Source organism: Plecotus auritus (assembly GCF_963455305.1).
Source record: "Plecotus auritus genome assembly, chromosome: 3".
Taxonomy (NCBI): domain Eukaryota; kingdom Metazoa; phylum Chordata; class Mammalia; order Chiroptera; family Vespertilionidae; genus Plecotus; species Plecotus auritus.
Genome location: NC_137772.1, coordinates 25,061,804 through 25,079,090, shown reverse-complemented (window position 1 = coordinate 25,079,090; position 17,287 = coordinate 25,061,804). Strand labels below are relative to the sequence as shown.

The following is a 17,287-nucleotide window of genomic DNA, read 5'->3' as shown; positions in this document are numbered from 1 at the left end:
GGGGTGACCAGGGGGTGTGGGCCCCAGGCTTCTCAGATCTACCTGGGAGGTGATTGCTGATACTCTGGGCGCAAACACTGACTTCACCACAGCTTGCCCAGATTCCAGGGTGCTGCGTAGGGCTCAGCCAGCTTCCACCCTGTCATTCCCTTGCCATTTGGTCTTGTTACTTGGTTTAGTGATTAGAGCCCCAGAATACGTTGTGAGGTCCCTGCTGTGATGGGGAAGGATCCAGGTGCACCGCCACATCCACAGGGTTTGCAGAAAATATCCGTCCCCCAGCTTCTGGAGCAATTAGGGCAGCCAGGGAACCCTAGAGCTCTGTGACTTTGGGAATCTGTCACATTTAGAGTGCAACTTTCACAAAGCAGGATGAAACAAAATAGAACTGAAATTTCCTTTATGCCATTTGTGGATCTCCGGGTGCACGCTTGGCACCTGCCCCACTTGGGCATCCTTTAGAATCTGCCCCCAACAGGGACTTGACACCTCTATTTCCCTCCAGACACCAAAAGCGCTAGCAAGGACTAGAGAAAGATCTGGCATAAGCCCCGATTGGTGGTTACATGTGTGTCAAACCTCTTAAAAGGGATGGATACTTGTTGGGGAGAGGTGATGGCAGCTGTGGACTGGTGTATTAGGCTCCCTATCTGCTCTGGCAAAAGGAGCAGCTTCCAGACTTTAGCAGATGCATGCTGGGAAAATTCCACTATAAGTTGTTCAGCTCATGGCTTTGGAAATAGCTCCCGGCCTCAGTGTGTCTAGATCTGTCTGATTTCCCAATGGTTAGCAGGCCAGAGGAGGATATAGGTTCCCTGGGTGCTAGTTCTGGGACCCAGCACATCCAGTGGTACCATTAGGGGGGAGAGCCTCTGAATGCGGGGTGGTATTAAATTAAAGAGGCCCACTGCCCCTGAGGAAGTGTAAAGAGCTCTGGGCAGAGAGGGGCAGTGACTTAGGTTGGGGAAGGAAAGGGACAAGCATAGAGCGTGCAGTTCTTAGTGAACAGTTTCTCTCCCACTGACAGAGAGAGAGTCGATAAGGGCCTGGGGCTCGGTATGGGGAAGGTGTCTGCGTTCATCTATCACTGGACTGGCCTTTATGTGTAGGGGATGTTGATATGGATGGAAATCTAGAGGAACCTCTCCCCCTGGAGGGATCTCAGAGCCCCTTCTCCTTCTCGCAGATGCTCTCCCCTCCTCGGAGGACGACGATGACGATGATGACTCCTCTTCAGAGGAGAAAGAGACAGATAACACCAAACCAAACCGTATGCGTGAGACACTGTTTCCTACCTTACTGCCCTATGGGTCTGGCTGTTGGGTTGGGTGGGAAGGGGGAGTTCAGGTGATTGGAGCCCTCGAGGAGGAGCGGGCACATGGAGTGGTGATGCTTGGCAGTGGGATCCCTTGGGCATCCTGATGAGTGCAGGCACTGTTCACAAGTGTTGGGCAGGTGGGCAGGGTGTCTCCAGGTCCTGGCCTGGGCCCTTGCTCCTGAGCCTGACCAGCCCGCCGTCTCTCTCGGCTTTTCCTGGGCAGCTGTGGCTCCATACTGGACGTCTCCAGAAAAAATGGAAAAGAAACTACATGCAGTACCAGCTGCCAAAACAGTAAAGTTCAAATGCCCTTCCAGTGGGACTCCTAACCCCACACTGCGCTGGTTGAAAAATGGCAAAGAATTCAAACCTGACCACAGGATTGGAGGCTACAAGGTATGTGTGTCTGTATGAGCATTAGAGTAGAAACGGGAGAAGCTGGTTAAAGAAATCCTTGTTACATGCCTTTACTTGTTTCAAATAAAGCTTTCTAACTATAGAAGTAATACATTTTATAAACATTTCAAATACAAAAATGTGCAAATGAAGTTGGATTTTTCAGCCTTTTTTCTCTGTATATGGTTTTTAGTTAATTACACCGTGTATGTACTTTCTTATCTTGTCACGTGTTAACATTATAGCATGAGTCTTTTGCCATGCATTTTAAAGATAACTTTTCACAAGTGCGTAATATTCCATTATTAAAATGTCCAATAATTTGATGGACTATTTTGTGTTACTCGTCTTCTAGTTTTTCAATATTATAATTAATATTATAATTAGTATCTTTGTACTTAAATGTTTGTCGGCATTTTTAAATGTTCTTCCTTAGGACGGATTGCTAGAAGTGAAATTACTAATTCAAAGTGCTAGCATTTTCTTTAAGCCCTTGACGCATATTACTCAGTTACCTTTTTCCTGGTAATTAGGTTATTTTACTTATTTATTCACATTCATTTATCACATGAACATTTCTTTGAACACATGTCTTTCCAGAGAGTATACTAGGCAAGAGAGAGTTCAAAGTACAATGGGAAGGTATAACATTTTTATTGTGACATTTGCTCTAATGGAGGATGATGATGTGGGTGATGAATTGAGTATAGCCTTATTTTATTTTTAAATTTTATTTTATTTTACTTTCTTAAAAAGAGAAAGTAATTTGCCCTCCAATAACAAAGCATGAGAATAAGCTCACTATACCTTTGCCCCAGATTTGATAAGTGAAAATAACTTGTTTTCTTGTGTGTTATTTTGCTTGTCAACAGACTTAGAATTTTCTTATGTTAATGAACAATTTCCATTTCCTGTTGTGTAAATTGTCCATGTTCTCTGCCCATCTACGTTGTAGGAAGAACATTTTCATTGGAACCTCTTTTTTAGAGTCTCTGATCCTCCTTATAGTCCCTCTTTTTCTCCCATCCCACCTCGCTGCTCTTTTCTCATTAATCTTATTAAGAAAAGCACAGGAGGGCAGGAAAAACAGGGGAACATTTTAAATTTTGCTATGTATAAGACACTGTGCTGCGAATGGTACAAGACAGCGCTCCTGCTGTAAAGAATTTCAGTCTCAGGAGGGCAGCTGTCCATGAGCACTGTCATGAAAAGCAGGCTGTGATCAGTGCTTCATTAGAGGGACAGTGAGAACAACTCTGACCCCTGATCAGGCTGGAGGAGCCGGTTTTGAAGTGAGACATCAAGGGCAGACAGGGCCAGACTCATACCGGGGAGCCAGACCCGCACAGGAACAGCCTGGATAGAGCGCAGCATTTGGGAAACTTCCCGGTGTATTTGGGGGGGTGCAGAAGGCACATTAGTCCAGGTCATGATGGCCTTGGTTGTTGTGGGCAGACATGAAGAGTTTGAGTGTGAATGGGCTGGGGTGGGCAGACCTGCCTTGTCCTGTCTCACGGTGCTGCATTGGCCCTGTGCTCTGCTCAGATTGGAGGGTAAGTGCCACAGGGCGCCAATGCCGCCATGCAGCTTCTGCCTGCATTTTCCTCCACACCCTCAATGGAGCCCTTCGGCATGTTTCCCCTCAGGTCCGTTATGCCACCTGGAGCATCATCATGGACTCCGTGGTGCCTTCCGATAAGGGCAACTACACCTGCATTGTGGAAAATGAGTATGGCAGCATTAACCACACCTACCAGCTTGACGTTGTGGGTAAGAATGCCAGTGGCGACAGGAATGGGAGCTTAGAGGAGAGAGAGCAGGGGCGTTGAGACACCAGCCATGAGATCCAGCTTTAGTTAGGGATAGAGCCAGGATGGTGGAGGCACTTTATAGCTCTGTCACTTTAAGCAGGTCACTTTCCTCTTTGTGCCTCACGTATCTGTAAGTAGAGTCAAGAGGATCAGATAGTGCTATGACTCACTACAAAGTGAAAGGTGCTGTTGATAGTCTCTCCTGAAAGAGGTGACTAGAGTAGTGATGTGAAATTCAGCATAACAGTGGCTCTTGCTTCATGAATGACAGCAGTGTGCTACACACTTAAACACATCACCTGCAATTCTCCTGGCACCCCTGCAAGGCAGGCACTGTTATTCCTGCTGTACAGAACAAACTGGGACTCAGAAAGGTCCATGCTGACTCAGAACCCCAGGCCCATGCTGACTCCAGGGCATCGCATGAGACCCGAGGGGCTGTTCCTACTACCTATTCCTTGTAGCCAGTCTGAATCTCATTCTAGGAATCTTAAGGTGAAGAGTTTCACAACCAGCGTTCTGTCTTGGTTTTGAGGAGATGGTCTAAAAAGAAGCTTCTGGGCCATCCAGCATTTCCAACAAGCTTGTAGGTGATGCTAGTCTGCTTCTTTGGACCACACTTGTAACAGCAAGAGTCTAAGTGACTTCCCTTTGTGGCCTTTGGGATGCTGTCTGTCAGCATTCCTGACAAGCCTGTCCTCTTCCTTCCTCCACAGAGCGGTCCCCTCACCGGCCCATCCTGCAGGCAGGGTTGCCTGCCAACAAGACCGTGGCCCTGGGCAGCAATGTGGAGTTCATGTGTAAGGTGTACAGTGACCCACAGCCCCACATCCAGTGGCTAAAGCACATCGAGGTGAATGGGAGTAAGATTGGTCCGGACAACCTGCCTTATGTCCAGATCTTGAAGGTAACCTTGACCCCAGTCTCCGGGGGCTGGGTGCTGGGAAGGAGACCAGTATTTCCTGGGACCCAAGGATCTGTGATCTGGCTCCATGCCCACGATTGGGACTCATCCTTTACCCTTTCGGCGCACATGCTCCATCTTAAATAGGGACCTCGCCACGTTCCCCAGGACTAGTGACAGGTCACAGAATGGAGGTGTGATGGGAGGTGGTTGGGCATTGCTGGTTCCTAAGGACCTTTGACAGTGACTTCTGGGTCAGCTACTCAAGGAAGGCCTTTGGAGGCCTGCTTTCCCATTGCTCAGGACCATAGCCTTTCCAGCAAGCATTTCCCAGCCTCGGTCCTCTTTTCCAAGTCACGTTCTTTCTGGCAAGTAGGGTGATTGATAAGGGCACGGCTTAATTAGAGTTGAAACAGCAAATGCCACAGGTAAATTCTAAGCAGTATGAGGAGTAATGGCATTTTCTTCCTTTTTCCTGTCACTCCCAGACATTTGATTGTCCCTGAATGCTCCATTAATCCAGGGAAGGTAATTGCCTAATTCTCCAGTGGATCTTGCAACAGGAAGTAACCAGAAGCTGGGAAAGTGGTTTACCTCCTGGTCCCAGAGTTAGACCTCATCCTCCCCTCACTCGGCTGTCCCAGAGATTTACTGGCCATCCCTTCTCTTCACTACCGGTGCTGAAACTGCGGTGTGGGAAACGGACTGTCCTTGGCCATTCATAGTCCCTGCCCTAGTCTTGGAGGAAGGGTTTCAATATAAACAGAGTTTGATTGGGGGCAGTGCTTTTTTTTTTTTTTTTTTTTAAGTTTATTTTGCAGTCAAATGCTTCAGACCTTTGAAGAGTACTTCTTTTGTCCTCCTAAAAAGGGAAAGATGATAAATCTCAATGTCTCCGTTGCCTTAGCTCCCTGTCTTCACATTACATGGGAGCAAAGTATGGCCACATCTCAGTGTTTGCCCAACTGACTGGCGTGTCGTTGGTTTGTTCCAGCATTCGGGGATTAATAGCTCGGATGCGGAAGTGCTGACCCTGTTCAATGTGACAGAGGCCCAAAGCGGGGAGTATGTGTGTAAGGTTTCCAATTATATTGGTGAAGCTAACCAGTCTGCGTGGCTCACTGTCACCAGACCTGTGGCAAAAGGTAATGGGGAGATGGATGGGGCCCTGTGCTGGGAATTTGATTTCGGCCCCAAGCTGCTGGGGCCGGTGGGGAAGCCAGCACCCAACTCTCCCTGTTATCCTGCTGTGTTCCTAGTGCCCAGAGCCATGGAAAAATACCCGGCCTGGGAGGCTGGTTTGGTTTGGTGCTGTGTTGGTGTCTGCTCCCTCTGTGCCTTCTGTGTGTCCCTTGGCTGTGTGTGCGTTCACAGGACAGTCTTGCTGCACTACAGTCATGCAGACTGGAGGTTTGAGTGGTGGGTATGAGAAGGGACCAGGCATTCCCTAGGGAACCACCATCCTCAGGCCGTGTGTGTGTGTGTGTGCGTGTGTGTGTGTGTGTGTGTGACTGCAGCACCCTTTCCATCCCTCCTGTGTGTGCCCTCTGACTTTCTTTACCTGAAACCAAACAGCCCCCCCACCCACCGGGCCCCATTTCTCCATGCTGCCCACCGCCCGCATGCTTGGATGGGCCAGGGGCTGCCAGCGTCTGGTGAAGGGTCGTAACCAGCCCGCGGCGTCGCAGGTCTGCGGAGTTCCTCCCTCAGGGTCTCACTCTCTTCCTCTAACAGGTCTCGCTGCCTGGTGGTTTTGTTTGTTCGTTGTCGCAAAGGAGACGCTGGGGAGCATCTCTTCCTCTGGTTATCCACCCCCTCTTTCTTCCTCTCTCTGTGTCTCTTAGAGGTCTCACGTCCGGTGCTTGTCCATTTTGCTTCCGTTGTCTCTTCTAGACTGCCGGAGTTAATACCACCGACAAAGAGATGGAAGTGCTTCACTTAAGGAATGTCTCCTTTGAGGACGCGGGGGAGTATACGTGCTTGGCGGGTAACTCTATCGGACTCTCCCATCACTCTGCATGGTTGACCGTTCTGGAAGGTATACACTGTACTTCTCCTCTCGATGTCCTGCCCTCGCCACGGGCACGGGGGGACCATGCATTGCGGGGCTGGGGGAGACACAGAGGCAGGAGAGGTTGAGGAATGGGCTCCAGGGGGCCGGTAGGCGGCTCCAGCCATTAATCCAACCTTGAGAGTCGATTCCTCAGGCTCCCACAGGAGCTTTCCTCGTTTGCAAGAACGCGGAGGCCTCCCACCTGTACACCTGCATCTGGCTCTCCCCTGGGCCCACGTAATGCATGCATGAGATCTGGATTTAACCTTGGCCGGGCTCTCCTCCAGGGCGGGCTCCTTCCATCCTTCGGTCCAGCGACTGTCCCTGACTTGTCTGGCCCTTTTTGTCCAGCCCCCCAAAGTCTCAGAGAGGGCCCCACTTCTCCTCTAACTGAATGTACACACTCTAAAGGGGGGCTTGCTGCTTGCTAGCAGTGCTAGCCCAGCCTCCTGTACGGCCCCCCTCTGATCTCAGGAGAGGTTCTACCCAGTTGAGTGGACTTGAGCCGAGTGAGGCCTAGTCACATGTATCCTCTTTGAGTCTGTGTGTTGGGCCAGGAAGGAAGGAGCCTGCAGCCTGTTCAGGGTGGTGGGCTGGTGACTGCAGGGCTGGAGCTGGTTGTCGCTGCCTCTCTGAGGGTCCTGCATGTGGGTCTGGGCGCTGTGCTGTTCCTGTTGCTGCTCACGCTGCCCTCTCTTCTCCCTCCTCCTCTGCCCTGCTCTGCCCTGCAGGGTCTGATAACGCCCCTGCTCGAGGCAGAGAAGTGTTCTGTTTTTGTCATTGTCACTGTCTTTGTCCGCGTGTGCTCCCACTCACTTGTCTTCGTTTCTCACTGCTGGGGAAAGAGAAAAACAGAAACACTTCTTGTTATCAGCTCTGCAGTCTCCTTGTCAGGCCCGGGAGTTCTCTTGGGGCTCAGTCGGGGTCACACCAGAGCCTCTTGGGGGAGGTCCCCAGTGGGCTTGCCTCTGGGCTGGCTGGAGTGTTTTAAAGGGGAGGGTCGGGGGAAGGCTGTGGAAGCAAAAGGGACGTGCACACTGGTGAGGATGGAGTGTTCTCCGCAGCCAGCGCTGTGGGTGTTGGGTGTAACCCATTCTCAGGCGGGAGGGAACGGTGCATTGAATGGATGGGCCTCTGTGGGAACCGGGTTTGAATTCTAAGTGGAAGATGGGAGAACAGAATAGAGTATGCCCCCTCAGCTTGAGGAGTTAGGGGCTGTGGGTAGTATTCCTAAGAACTGCAGAAACATTTACACTTCTCATCTCGAGCAGTGCAGACACGTTTGGAAATTAGTTCTGCCTGTGGTTTGGCTAGGTGTAAATATTTACACATCTGACCTGAGACAGGTGACAGAAGTGAAAGGTGAGATATGAAGTCAGGACACAGGCACACTCCTTCCTCCCACCCTCATTTGTCCTCATCCTGCAAGTGCCACTATAAGCCAGGCACTGTGGACTACAGAAAAATAAACAAGGCGCCATCCCCACCCTCAGACCATCAGAGACAAGATGGTCGATCTGCCCCGGGTGATAGGTGTGTGCATGCTGAGCTGAGGCGCTTCAGAAAAGGACCACATGCTTTCATGAGGAGGCTGAGAAAGGCACCCAGAGGAATGTCATCCGCCCCTTGCAGGGTACCTGGTACCCGTGTAGCCCAGCAGTCCAGCTGAGTGAATAGGGCTCCTGAATTAATGAGGATGGGCCACGTGCAGCAAGATGGTTCTAGCTCATCCCTCCTGGAGGATTCGGGTCAGGATCAGCAAGCTCCAAGGAGCACAAGATATCTGATCTGCCCCATGCCAGAGCCCCAATCCTAGCTAGGATTCTTCTCTTCCCTAAAGATTCCCAGAGGAAAGGAGATGGGTGTTGTTTGTCTTATGGAGCTAGGAGCTAGGGACACCAGTGGGCTGGGCCCCCGGAGCTTGCTAACACCCTATTCACATGACTCAGCCCTGGAAGAGAGACCTGCAGTGATGACCTCGCCCCTGTACCTGGAGATCATCATCTACTGCACGGGGGCCTTCCTCATCTCCTGCATGGTGGGGTCTGTCATCATCTACAAGATGAAGAGTGGCACCAAGAAGAGCGACTTCCATAGCCAGATGGCCGTGCACAAGCTGGCCAAGAGCATTCCCCTGCGCAGACAGGTAACAGAAAGTAGATAGGGGATTTGCACTCTCTGCCTCCCTTCTCTCCCTGTGCCCCCAGGGGCTTCTCTAGGAACCCCTAACTGCCTGCCTCCCCACTGTCCCCAGCCTACTGCTTCCAGCTTTGCTTTCTGGCTGTGGGCCAGGGGCAGGGGGGATGTCCTGACCCAGGTGCTCCCTTGTCAGGTGCCCAGCCCATGAATTCCATATGCCCACCATGCCCCAGCTGCAAGTCCCCTGCTCACCTGGCACGTGGATCGGGAGAAAGTCCTAGCTGGGGCAAATGTGCATTGGCTACTGCACGTTAGAACTATCCCCAAAGGCCAGTTAGAGGTGCAAAGATACAGAATAGAAAGGAAGACCTGAACTGGGTCCCACGATGCCCTCTCCTGTGTGCCCACCCTCCCTTCCTCCAAGGAACTGGAACAGAAGGTGAAGGCTGTGAGAGGAGGCAACGTTCATGCAGAACTATGCTAAGTATGGGAGGCGCTTTGGAAGTTGGAAATCCATAACTAGGGGCAGGGTTTTTACAAAGAGTCAGGACAGAATAGAGCTGTTGTTGCAATGATCATTTCTGTCCGTTTGGTAGAGGTATGTAGGGTATGTTCGTGTTAAAGGTGAGTAAACTGAAGCCCAGTAAGGCTAGTTGGTGGCAAAAGAAGTCCGATTTAGAACTTCAGTCTTCTGACCTCTTGTGGTCTTTCCGCCGCTCTGCCTGGGAAGGGACATCAGGTACTGGTGAAAAGCCCTGACTGGTAGCTGGAAGAATCTGCGTCACTCCCCGCCTCCTTGCTAGAAGGGTGACCTAACGCTTCCCTGTAGGTGTCGGCTGACTCCAGCGCATCCATGAACTCTGGGGTTCTGCTCGTGCGGCCCTCACGCCTCTCCTCCAGCGGAACCCCCATGCTGGCTGGGGTCTCTGAATATGAGCTTCCCGAAGACCCTCGCTGGGAGCTGCCTCGAGACAGGTGTGAGGAAGTCCCCTGCTTATAATTCTGATGGTGGGAGTTGTATGTACGGAGACCTCCTAGGGGGTGAAGGTGCACCAGGTGTATCAAGAAGCAATTTCCATCCAGCTGGGTGAAATATGGAGAAGTAGTGATGGGGTGTCCTCGGGTTTGAACTTCACCAGCCCCATCTTACACCACCCTTTGTTTCCCCAAAGGCTGGTTCTAGGCAAACCCCTGGGAGAGGGCTGCTTTGGGCAGGTGGTGTTGGCAGAGGCCATTGGCCTGGACAAGGACAAACCCAACCGTGTGACCAAAGTGGCTGTGAAGATGTTGAAGTGTAAGTGATGCTTCCGTCCTGGTAAAAACGGCCCCTTCCCTTGCCAAGCGAACTGTGGGCCTTGGGCCAAGTGGAACACCCTCTCTGGTGCTCTTTTCCTTGCCCACACCTGCTACACACCTGCCTAGGGTGGCCTGGGAGTGGAGGGGGCGCTCTGCCTCCTGAGATTGCCATGACCTGGAGCCAGCCTGGGTTGTGGTCAGGTGTTTATTCTAAATTCCATTGCTAGCTAATTGTCCTTACCGTATCCTCTGCCCCACTCAGCGCCACGTATTTCCACAACGGCTGTCATGAGAGGGAAGGGAAAGGGGAGGAGGAAAGCCACTCGAGGAGAAAAGGGACTCCTCAGGCATACACCTCACCTCATACCCCGTCCCATGGCTTTTCTCCTATCGCCCTCCCTCCCAAAGTAAATGAGTCTCCTCCCCTTCTCTTGTTTGTGTGCAAAGCGGATGCAACAGAGAAAGACCTGTCTGACCTGATCTCAGAAATGGAGATGATGAAGATGATCGGAAAGCACAAGAACATCATCAACCTGCTGGGGGCCTGCACGCAGGATGGTAGGCACTGAGCCCGGCCAGCTCTTCCACCCGCTCCGGGGGAGGGTCTCAGATGGGAACCTGGGCCTGCTGCTCCCATACAGTATCTGCCAGGGAGAAGATACTGAGCTGTTAGCCATGTTAGGGAAGCGGCATACGGAGAGAGGCAGGGCTAGCAGTAGTTGGAATGTATGGGGTCTGAGCTGATGCCCATTTGTATTCATCTGAGAATACAGGTACCTAGATTCATAGACACTGTGTGGATAGGAACAGGTGAGTAGTAATAGTGGTCTGGATTAGGGCTATGAACCCCAGTTTTGCTTGGTAACTTTCTGGACTATGCTGGAAAGAATTAGTTCCCCGATTCTCTCTCTCTCTGAGCAGTGGAAAGAATTTCCCTGGTTCCCTAAAGGGGAGCTTAGGTCAGGGTGTGCCATTGGGTGTGGGGTTTTCTCCAGGTGAAGCGAAACCTGCGTACTGGCCTAATGGCCTGGCCTGATGGCCTCTCCATCCACACATCTCACCCTCCCGCCCCCAGGTCCTTTGTACGTCATCGTGGAGTATGCCTCCAAGGGCAACCTCCGGGAGTACCTGCAGGCCCGGAGGCCTCCTGGGCTGGAATACTGTTACAACCCCAGCCACAACCCCGAGGAGCAGCTCTCCTCCAAGGACCTGGTATCTTGTGCCTACCAGGTGGCCCGAGGCATGGAGTATCTCGCCTCCAAGAAGGTATGGCACCTGCCGGCTCCCCTGGGTGATGTCGGGGTGGGAACAGATGTTATGACTTTCTGTCCTTGGTGGAATGGTCAGTGAGCACTGACTCACTCTATGTGCTGTCTTAGGCCCTCAGGGAACACCAAAGTGAGGAGAGCCAGTGTAACCTGTGTGGCCGGGGCTAGGTTCCAATCTGTGCACTGTCACTTTCTGAGCAACCTCGGGCAGCTACTTAACATTTTCTGTTTCTGTTTCTTCAAATATAAAGTAACGATTATGGGAGAAATATGAAGAGTGAGAGTGTTAAGGACAGTTGTGGCTGCTCAGTAAATGCTGGCTTTGGGCCGGCCGGAGTGGCTCAGTGGTTGAGCGTCGACCTATGAACCAGGAGGTCACAGGTTCGATTCCGGTCAGGGCATATGCCTGGCTTGCGGGCTCCATCCCCAGTGGGGGGCGTGCAGGAGGCAGCTGATTCATGGTTCTCTCTCATCCTTGATGTTTCTGTCTCTCCCTTCCTCTCTGAAATCAATAAAAATATATTTAAAAAAAAAAAATGCTGGCTTTGGGCCCCAGCCCAGTGCAGTTACGCTGGGCCTGGGGAGATAGGGCTTGTGAGCACACTTCTGTATAGTTGGGACAGAAGCATAAAGGTTCAGCCTTTCTGGGTACAGATCCAAAGCTAAGAGTTGGAAGGACCAGGAGAGGAGGCAAATGCAAGGGGGTTTGCTGAAGTGATCGAGAGGCCTGGAGCTGGAGGTGTTTGAATGGCTGAGTGTGAAGTGGAGAAGAGGGACCATCTAGCAGGGAACTGGAATGTTTAGGAGGTGAGCAGTGTGGCAGGAGAGAGCCTGAGGGTAGCTGGGCCTGCCAGCTGCAAAGTGAGTGCTGGCGTACAGTGTGACTCAGACAGCTGGACGTGGATACATGTCTACAGTTTTATGGCCTCACCTGCATCCCACCCTCCTCTCTCCCATCCCTTTTTCCCCCGGCTTCCCCTCCTGTCTCCACAGTGCATACACCGAGACCTGGCTGCCAGGAATGTCCTGGTGACGGAGGACAATGTGATGAAGATCGCAGACTTTGGCCTCGCTCGGGACATTCACCACATCGACTACTATAAAAAGACAACCAATGTACGTCCTCTGCCCTAAGACTCTGCTGTGCTAGGCTTTCTCCCATGTACACTTTTCTGCTGTAGCCCAGTGAGGTGGCTTTGCCTAGAAACTGTGGTGGGAGGAGCTGAATGTGTGCATTCCTTCCCACGTCCAGTTCCTCACATACCCCGCCTCCCCGCTCCCTATTCCCTCATTGCTCTGCCCTGGGCCACTCCAACTTCCCCATACTGCTTGCAGGGCCGACTGCCTGTGAAGTGGATGGCACCCGAGGCATTGTTTGACCGGATCTACACCCACCAGAGTGATGTGTGAGTTTGACATGGGCAATTGCCAGGGATACTTGGGATAGAAAATGTCTGGTACAATAGGGTCCTGTCCTCCTCTCTGAATTGAAGAGGGTCTCCTTCTATTTTGAGGAGAAAACAAAACAATATGTTGTATATAACCATTTACTTTGTTCCTGGCGGTGGAAGGCTTGTCTGTCTTCTGCTCTCCCCTGGTATTCCCCTGGGAATTAAGGGTTTTCATTGGAGAGGGTGGGTTCAGGATGAGTATCTGACATGTTGGTGAAGGAGAGATGGAAAGGATTCTAGGTTGGCCCAGCCCTGTGCCCACAACACCCATGGGCTCTGTGCTCCTCCACAGGTGGTCTTTTGGGGTGCTCCTGTGGGAAATCTTCACTCTGGGAGGCTCCCCATATCCTGGAGTGCCTGTGGAGGAGCTTTTCAAGCTGCTGAAGGAGGGTCATCGGATGGACAAGCCCAGCAACTGTACCAACGAGCTGTAAGCATGAGAAGATGCCAAGGTCCTGAGTTAGGCCCTGGAGGCTGAGTGGGTTTGCTGGGAAGAGGAAGAAAGGGGTGTTTAGATGGAGAAAACAGCCACTCCTGGTCACTCCTCCCACAGTCCCTCCTCCGTAAGCTGCTTAATCTCTCCACTTAGGTGTTTCCTCCCCTGACCTTACAATCCTGCCACAGGTACATGATGATGCGGGATTGTTGGCACGCAGTACCCTCTCAGAGACCTACCTTCAAGCAGCTGGTAGAAGACCTGGACCGCATTGTGGCCTTGACCTCCAACCAGGTGAGGCTGTCCCGTGCTAGCCCTTCAGTCGTCGTCATTTAGGTACGTCTCTGTGAATTAAGACTGCCGCAGGGAGGAGAGTGCCGATCCGTCACTCTTCTGTTTTTCCCATCACAGGAATATTTGGACCTGTCAATGCCCCTGGACCAATACTCGCCCAGCTTTCCCGACACCCGAAGCTCTACCTGCTCCTCGGGGGAGGATTCTGTCTTCTCTCATGAGCCGTTGCCTGAGGAGCCCTGTCTGCCCCGACACCCAGCCCAGCTTGCCAATGGCGGACTCAAACGACGCTGACTAGCACCCCAGCACTGCCCTCCCCAAACTCCATCATCAGCTGTAACTCACCTGTCACTCCCCACAGGACTCACTGCCTCCCCTTTGCCCCTTCCCTGCTGGCGGGAGCCAGCTGCCTAGCTGAGGCCTTCACCCCACTGAGTTCGCCTCTCTTCCTCCTCCTCCTCCTCTCAACCTGCTTATGAGAGAGAGGAGTAGAGAGGCTGGTACTTGCTGATGGCCACTCTGTTCCCTCCCCAATGGTGGACCAACACCCCTCCCCGCCACCTGGCACTGCCTGGAGGGGTGGGAGTGGGAGGTAAGCGTGCTAAGCAGGCATGCTAGTGAGAGCTGACTGAGCTTACTTGTGTTGGTTTTGTCTGCTTCACCGTCACCCATAAGCCCTTGTGTTCCGGTAGCAGGTGCCTCGTCCTCAAGGCTACAGTAGTAGGGAGGGGAAGTCTCTGCTTCGGGCCTCAGTTGAAGGCAACTTCTGCTCCAGAGAGATGGTGCCGTTGGCTTGTTAATTCTGATACTAATTTGCTTTGCTGACCAAATACTTGGTACCAGAGGACAGGGAGGCAAAGGCTGGGAGCAGTGTCGTGGCCCTGGGGCCCAGCCCCAACTGGGGGCTTTGTACATAGCTATGAAGAAAACACAAAGTGTATAAATCTGAGTATATATTTACATGTCTTTTTAAAAGGGTCATTACCAGAGATTTACCCATTGGGTAAGATGCTCCTGGTGGCTGGGAGACATCAGTTGCTATATATTAAAAACAAAGAAAAAAGAAAAAAAAAAAAGGAAAATGTTTTTAAAAAGGTCATATATTTTTTGCTACTTTTGCTGTTTTATTTTTTTAAATTATGTTCTAAACCTATTTTCAGTTTAGGTCCTTCAAATAAAAATTGCTGCTGCTTCATTTTTATATGGGCTGTGTGACGAGGGAGAGAATGTCAACCAAAAAGGAGCAAAAATGATGGGCCCTGGGTCTGGGTCTCTCCAGAGGGCCCTGCACATTCCCTGCAGTTTCCTCCTAACCTCTTCCTTTTAGGTCCTGGACTGATACCCCGGACAAAACTCCCACCTCTTGGATGCTTTTGGAAAGCAGGAAAAGAAGACATCTGCGTAGTGAGCAGGAACCGCCTGTCAATGCACCAGAGGTGCTGGGCCAAAGCCAAGACCCCTCCCCCCTGCAGCCCTCAACCACAAATTGTTTCCTCAGGGGAAACTGGTGGGTTCGGGTAGGTCAGAGGGTCAGAGAGGGAGCAGGGAGCCTCTCTTGGAATAGCCAAGGAGTAGAACTAAAGAGGTGGAGGAAAGCTAAGGATTATTCCGACAGGGGCGTGCAGAAACTCGAACCCAGATTTGCATCTACGCCCGCTGTGTGAGTGTGGTTTTGTCTGTGCTGCTGTGGAAGGGGAAGCTTGTCACCTAAGACGAGGTCTACATTAAGGTCCCTTGCTTCATGTTTTCCAGCCTGCTCTGTGTTCGTGATCCTCCCCCACACCAGTACCCACGTGATCAAACTGCATGCGTTGGGACTATCACAGATCTTGGCTTCCTATAGGTCTTCCTGTACAAACCCCACCCCCTCCCTCAGGAAAGGGAAAAAAATGCCCTAAATGTTTGTGGCAGCTTGGAAATTCACTTCCTCTGCCACCTGCTGGTTGTCACTGCACTCACCAAGCGTGTCCTGGCTCCTCAGAACTCAGTGCTCAACCTGCCTGTGCAGCCTCTAGACCGGAAGCTTGCTTTTTTGCCGGATTACGGCTGAATGCAGAAGAAAGTTCACTATGCTTTCATTTCTGTAGGAAAATGGGATTGCTGCTTTACATTTCCTTTCTGAGCTAGCTGGTTTTTTGGGGCAGCTGCAGTGTTGGCTACTATTGTAAATTAGTTCTTTCTTTGTGTCTTTGTAAATATGCAACTGTCAATCTATTACAGTTTGTGTTTATGTTTAATGAAGGCATAATTTGGTGAACAGAGCCAGGAAATGAATTTTAGCTCTTAAAAACATTTGCTTTCAGACCTAATAGTGGTATCTTTCCTTGTAAAATAGTGATGATCGTTTCTGCCTTGGCCCTCGAAACAATGTTGTGAGAATGGATGATCTATGAAGGGCTTTATATCCCTTCGGGAGAGGTGCTAGAAAAATATATAAGGCACTATTATAAGTGATGTCTTTGTTGTTACTACTCAAATCACCCATGAATTTCCCCAGAGAGTGAGCTGGCTGTCTAATAAAAGATAGTGAAATTGACCTGAGAGAAAATGAAATGACCATTTTACTTAGATAACCAGATTGGGTCTCCTGAGAAAAGGAATCCAGTTTATCTAATGAAGGCGACGTGCTGTCAAGGCACTGAACTTGTCTGGTTTCCTGAGAGTTAAAAGAGTAGGGCCTGGGATTACCACAATATTAATCAATACTGCCTTTCTGCCTTTTCTAATTGCCATAGACTGGGGATCAGTCCCTTGGTACCGCTAATGTAATGTAATTGATCTCAGGTAAGTAAGATGGAACCTCATGAAACAAATGTATCTCAATGACAATGAAGTCGCTGTGGAGCAGTGGCCACTGGGAGGAGCCAACAGGCCATTATCTCAGTCAAATTAAGTAATATGCCAGCCTGCTTTGTTAGGTGTGTATTGGTGGTGACTGGGCGGGCGGTCTTTAGCCTAGAATTTAGCATTACTGAGCATTTATTGGATATCATCAATATGACATGTAACGAAGTACAGAATTAGACACAGCACAAGTGCAGGTCCGTGGATGTCAAGTGCCACCGATACCTACCTGGAACAGAATTCTCAATGTCTAAGATACAGGCCATGTCTATAATCACCACTGAGATTGGGTTTCAGAAAGTTCCTAAAATTATACTCAGTGGGTTTAGTAGCAGCTGATACACTGAGGTATATGCATCTGCAGGGAAGAGTAGAGAACCAGGAAGGGAGAGAGCTTTGCAGCAACCTGGTACAGCCTTCCACTCCTTCAGTTGAGAGCCAGGGAAAGGGAAGGTCAGCAAGAGCCCAAGTGTTAAGGAAGACTCAGTTTTCGGCAGGTAACAGAATTTAGAACCATTTATGCTTCTGGTGCACAAAAGTGATGCATTTAGTGAGCATGACAACTAGAAGTTTGTTTCTTATTGCTCCGGTAGGCACTAAAGTTAGTAGTGTGCTGGGACTGGTTCTTGAGCCAATTGTGTACATCTTTTCCCAACTGGTGTTCAGTGACCTGTTGGTAGCTTGAAATCAACCATATGGGAGTATTTACATCACTGGAATTTGCAAGTGTTACAAATCAGCCACCCTCCCCCTCCAGTTAATCATTTCTCTGAACACCACTAACTCCATCTCAGCATGGGGCTAGGTCTAACAATCATGGAACCCAACAGCCACGCCCTCTAAGTGATGAGAACAAAAGGAACTATCTTGACTTCTCTGAGCTACTGTCATAAGAAGGGAAAGAGAGGTGTATCATGTGTCTTAGATGCCTGTTTATGAAGCAAAAATGGGTGAAGGCCAACTGGGGCCAAAAGTGACCAGGGGCCCCTTGACCTACTCATTCTCACTCTGCTAATAATCCCACTGACCAGGGGCCCCTTGACTTAATCATTCTTAATCGGCTCATAGGGAAAGCTA

At 50.7% G+C, this 17,287-nt stretch overlaps 1 protein-coding gene across 4 annotated transcripts in view; it reads left to right on the top strand.

Moving 5' to 3' along the window:
- Positions 1–14,567, top strand: part of FGFR1 (fibroblast growth factor receptor 1) — a 47,930-nt gene extending 33,363 nt beyond the window's left edge. For 2 of the 4 annotated variants that reach the window (XM_080662238.1, XM_080662236.1), the window contains 15 exons: positions 1,187–1,270; positions 1,542–1,714; positions 3,361–3,484; positions 4,242–4,432; positions 6,323–6,467; positions 8,432–8,628; positions 9,451–9,596; positions 9,794–9,915; positions 10,365–10,475; positions 10,993–11,183; positions 12,179–12,301; positions 12,521–12,591; positions 12,929–13,066; positions 13,261–13,366; positions 13,484–14,567. In XM_080662238.1, the coding sequence (XP_080518364.1) occupies positions 1,187–1,270; positions 1,542–1,714; positions 3,361–3,484; positions 4,242–4,432; positions 6,323–6,467; positions 8,432–8,628; positions 9,451–9,596; positions 9,794–9,915; positions 10,365–10,475; positions 10,993–11,183; positions 12,179–12,301; positions 12,521–12,591; positions 12,929–13,066; positions 13,261–13,366; positions 13,484–13,660 (2,099 nt within the window). In that variant the 3' untranslated portion in view covers positions 13,661–14,567. Of the gene's footprint in view, positions 1–1,186; positions 1,277–1,541; positions 1,715–3,360; positions 3,485–4,241; positions 4,433–6,322; positions 6,468–8,431; positions 8,636–9,450; positions 9,597–9,793; positions 9,916–10,364; positions 10,476–10,992; positions 11,184–12,178; positions 12,302–12,520; positions 12,592–12,928; positions 13,067–13,260; positions 13,367–13,483 lie in introns of all 4 variants that reach the window. The other 2 variants (XM_080662237.1, XM_080662235.1) reach the window with 2 other exon arrangements.
- The last annotated feature ends 2,720 nt before the right edge of the window (positions 14,568–17,287 follow it).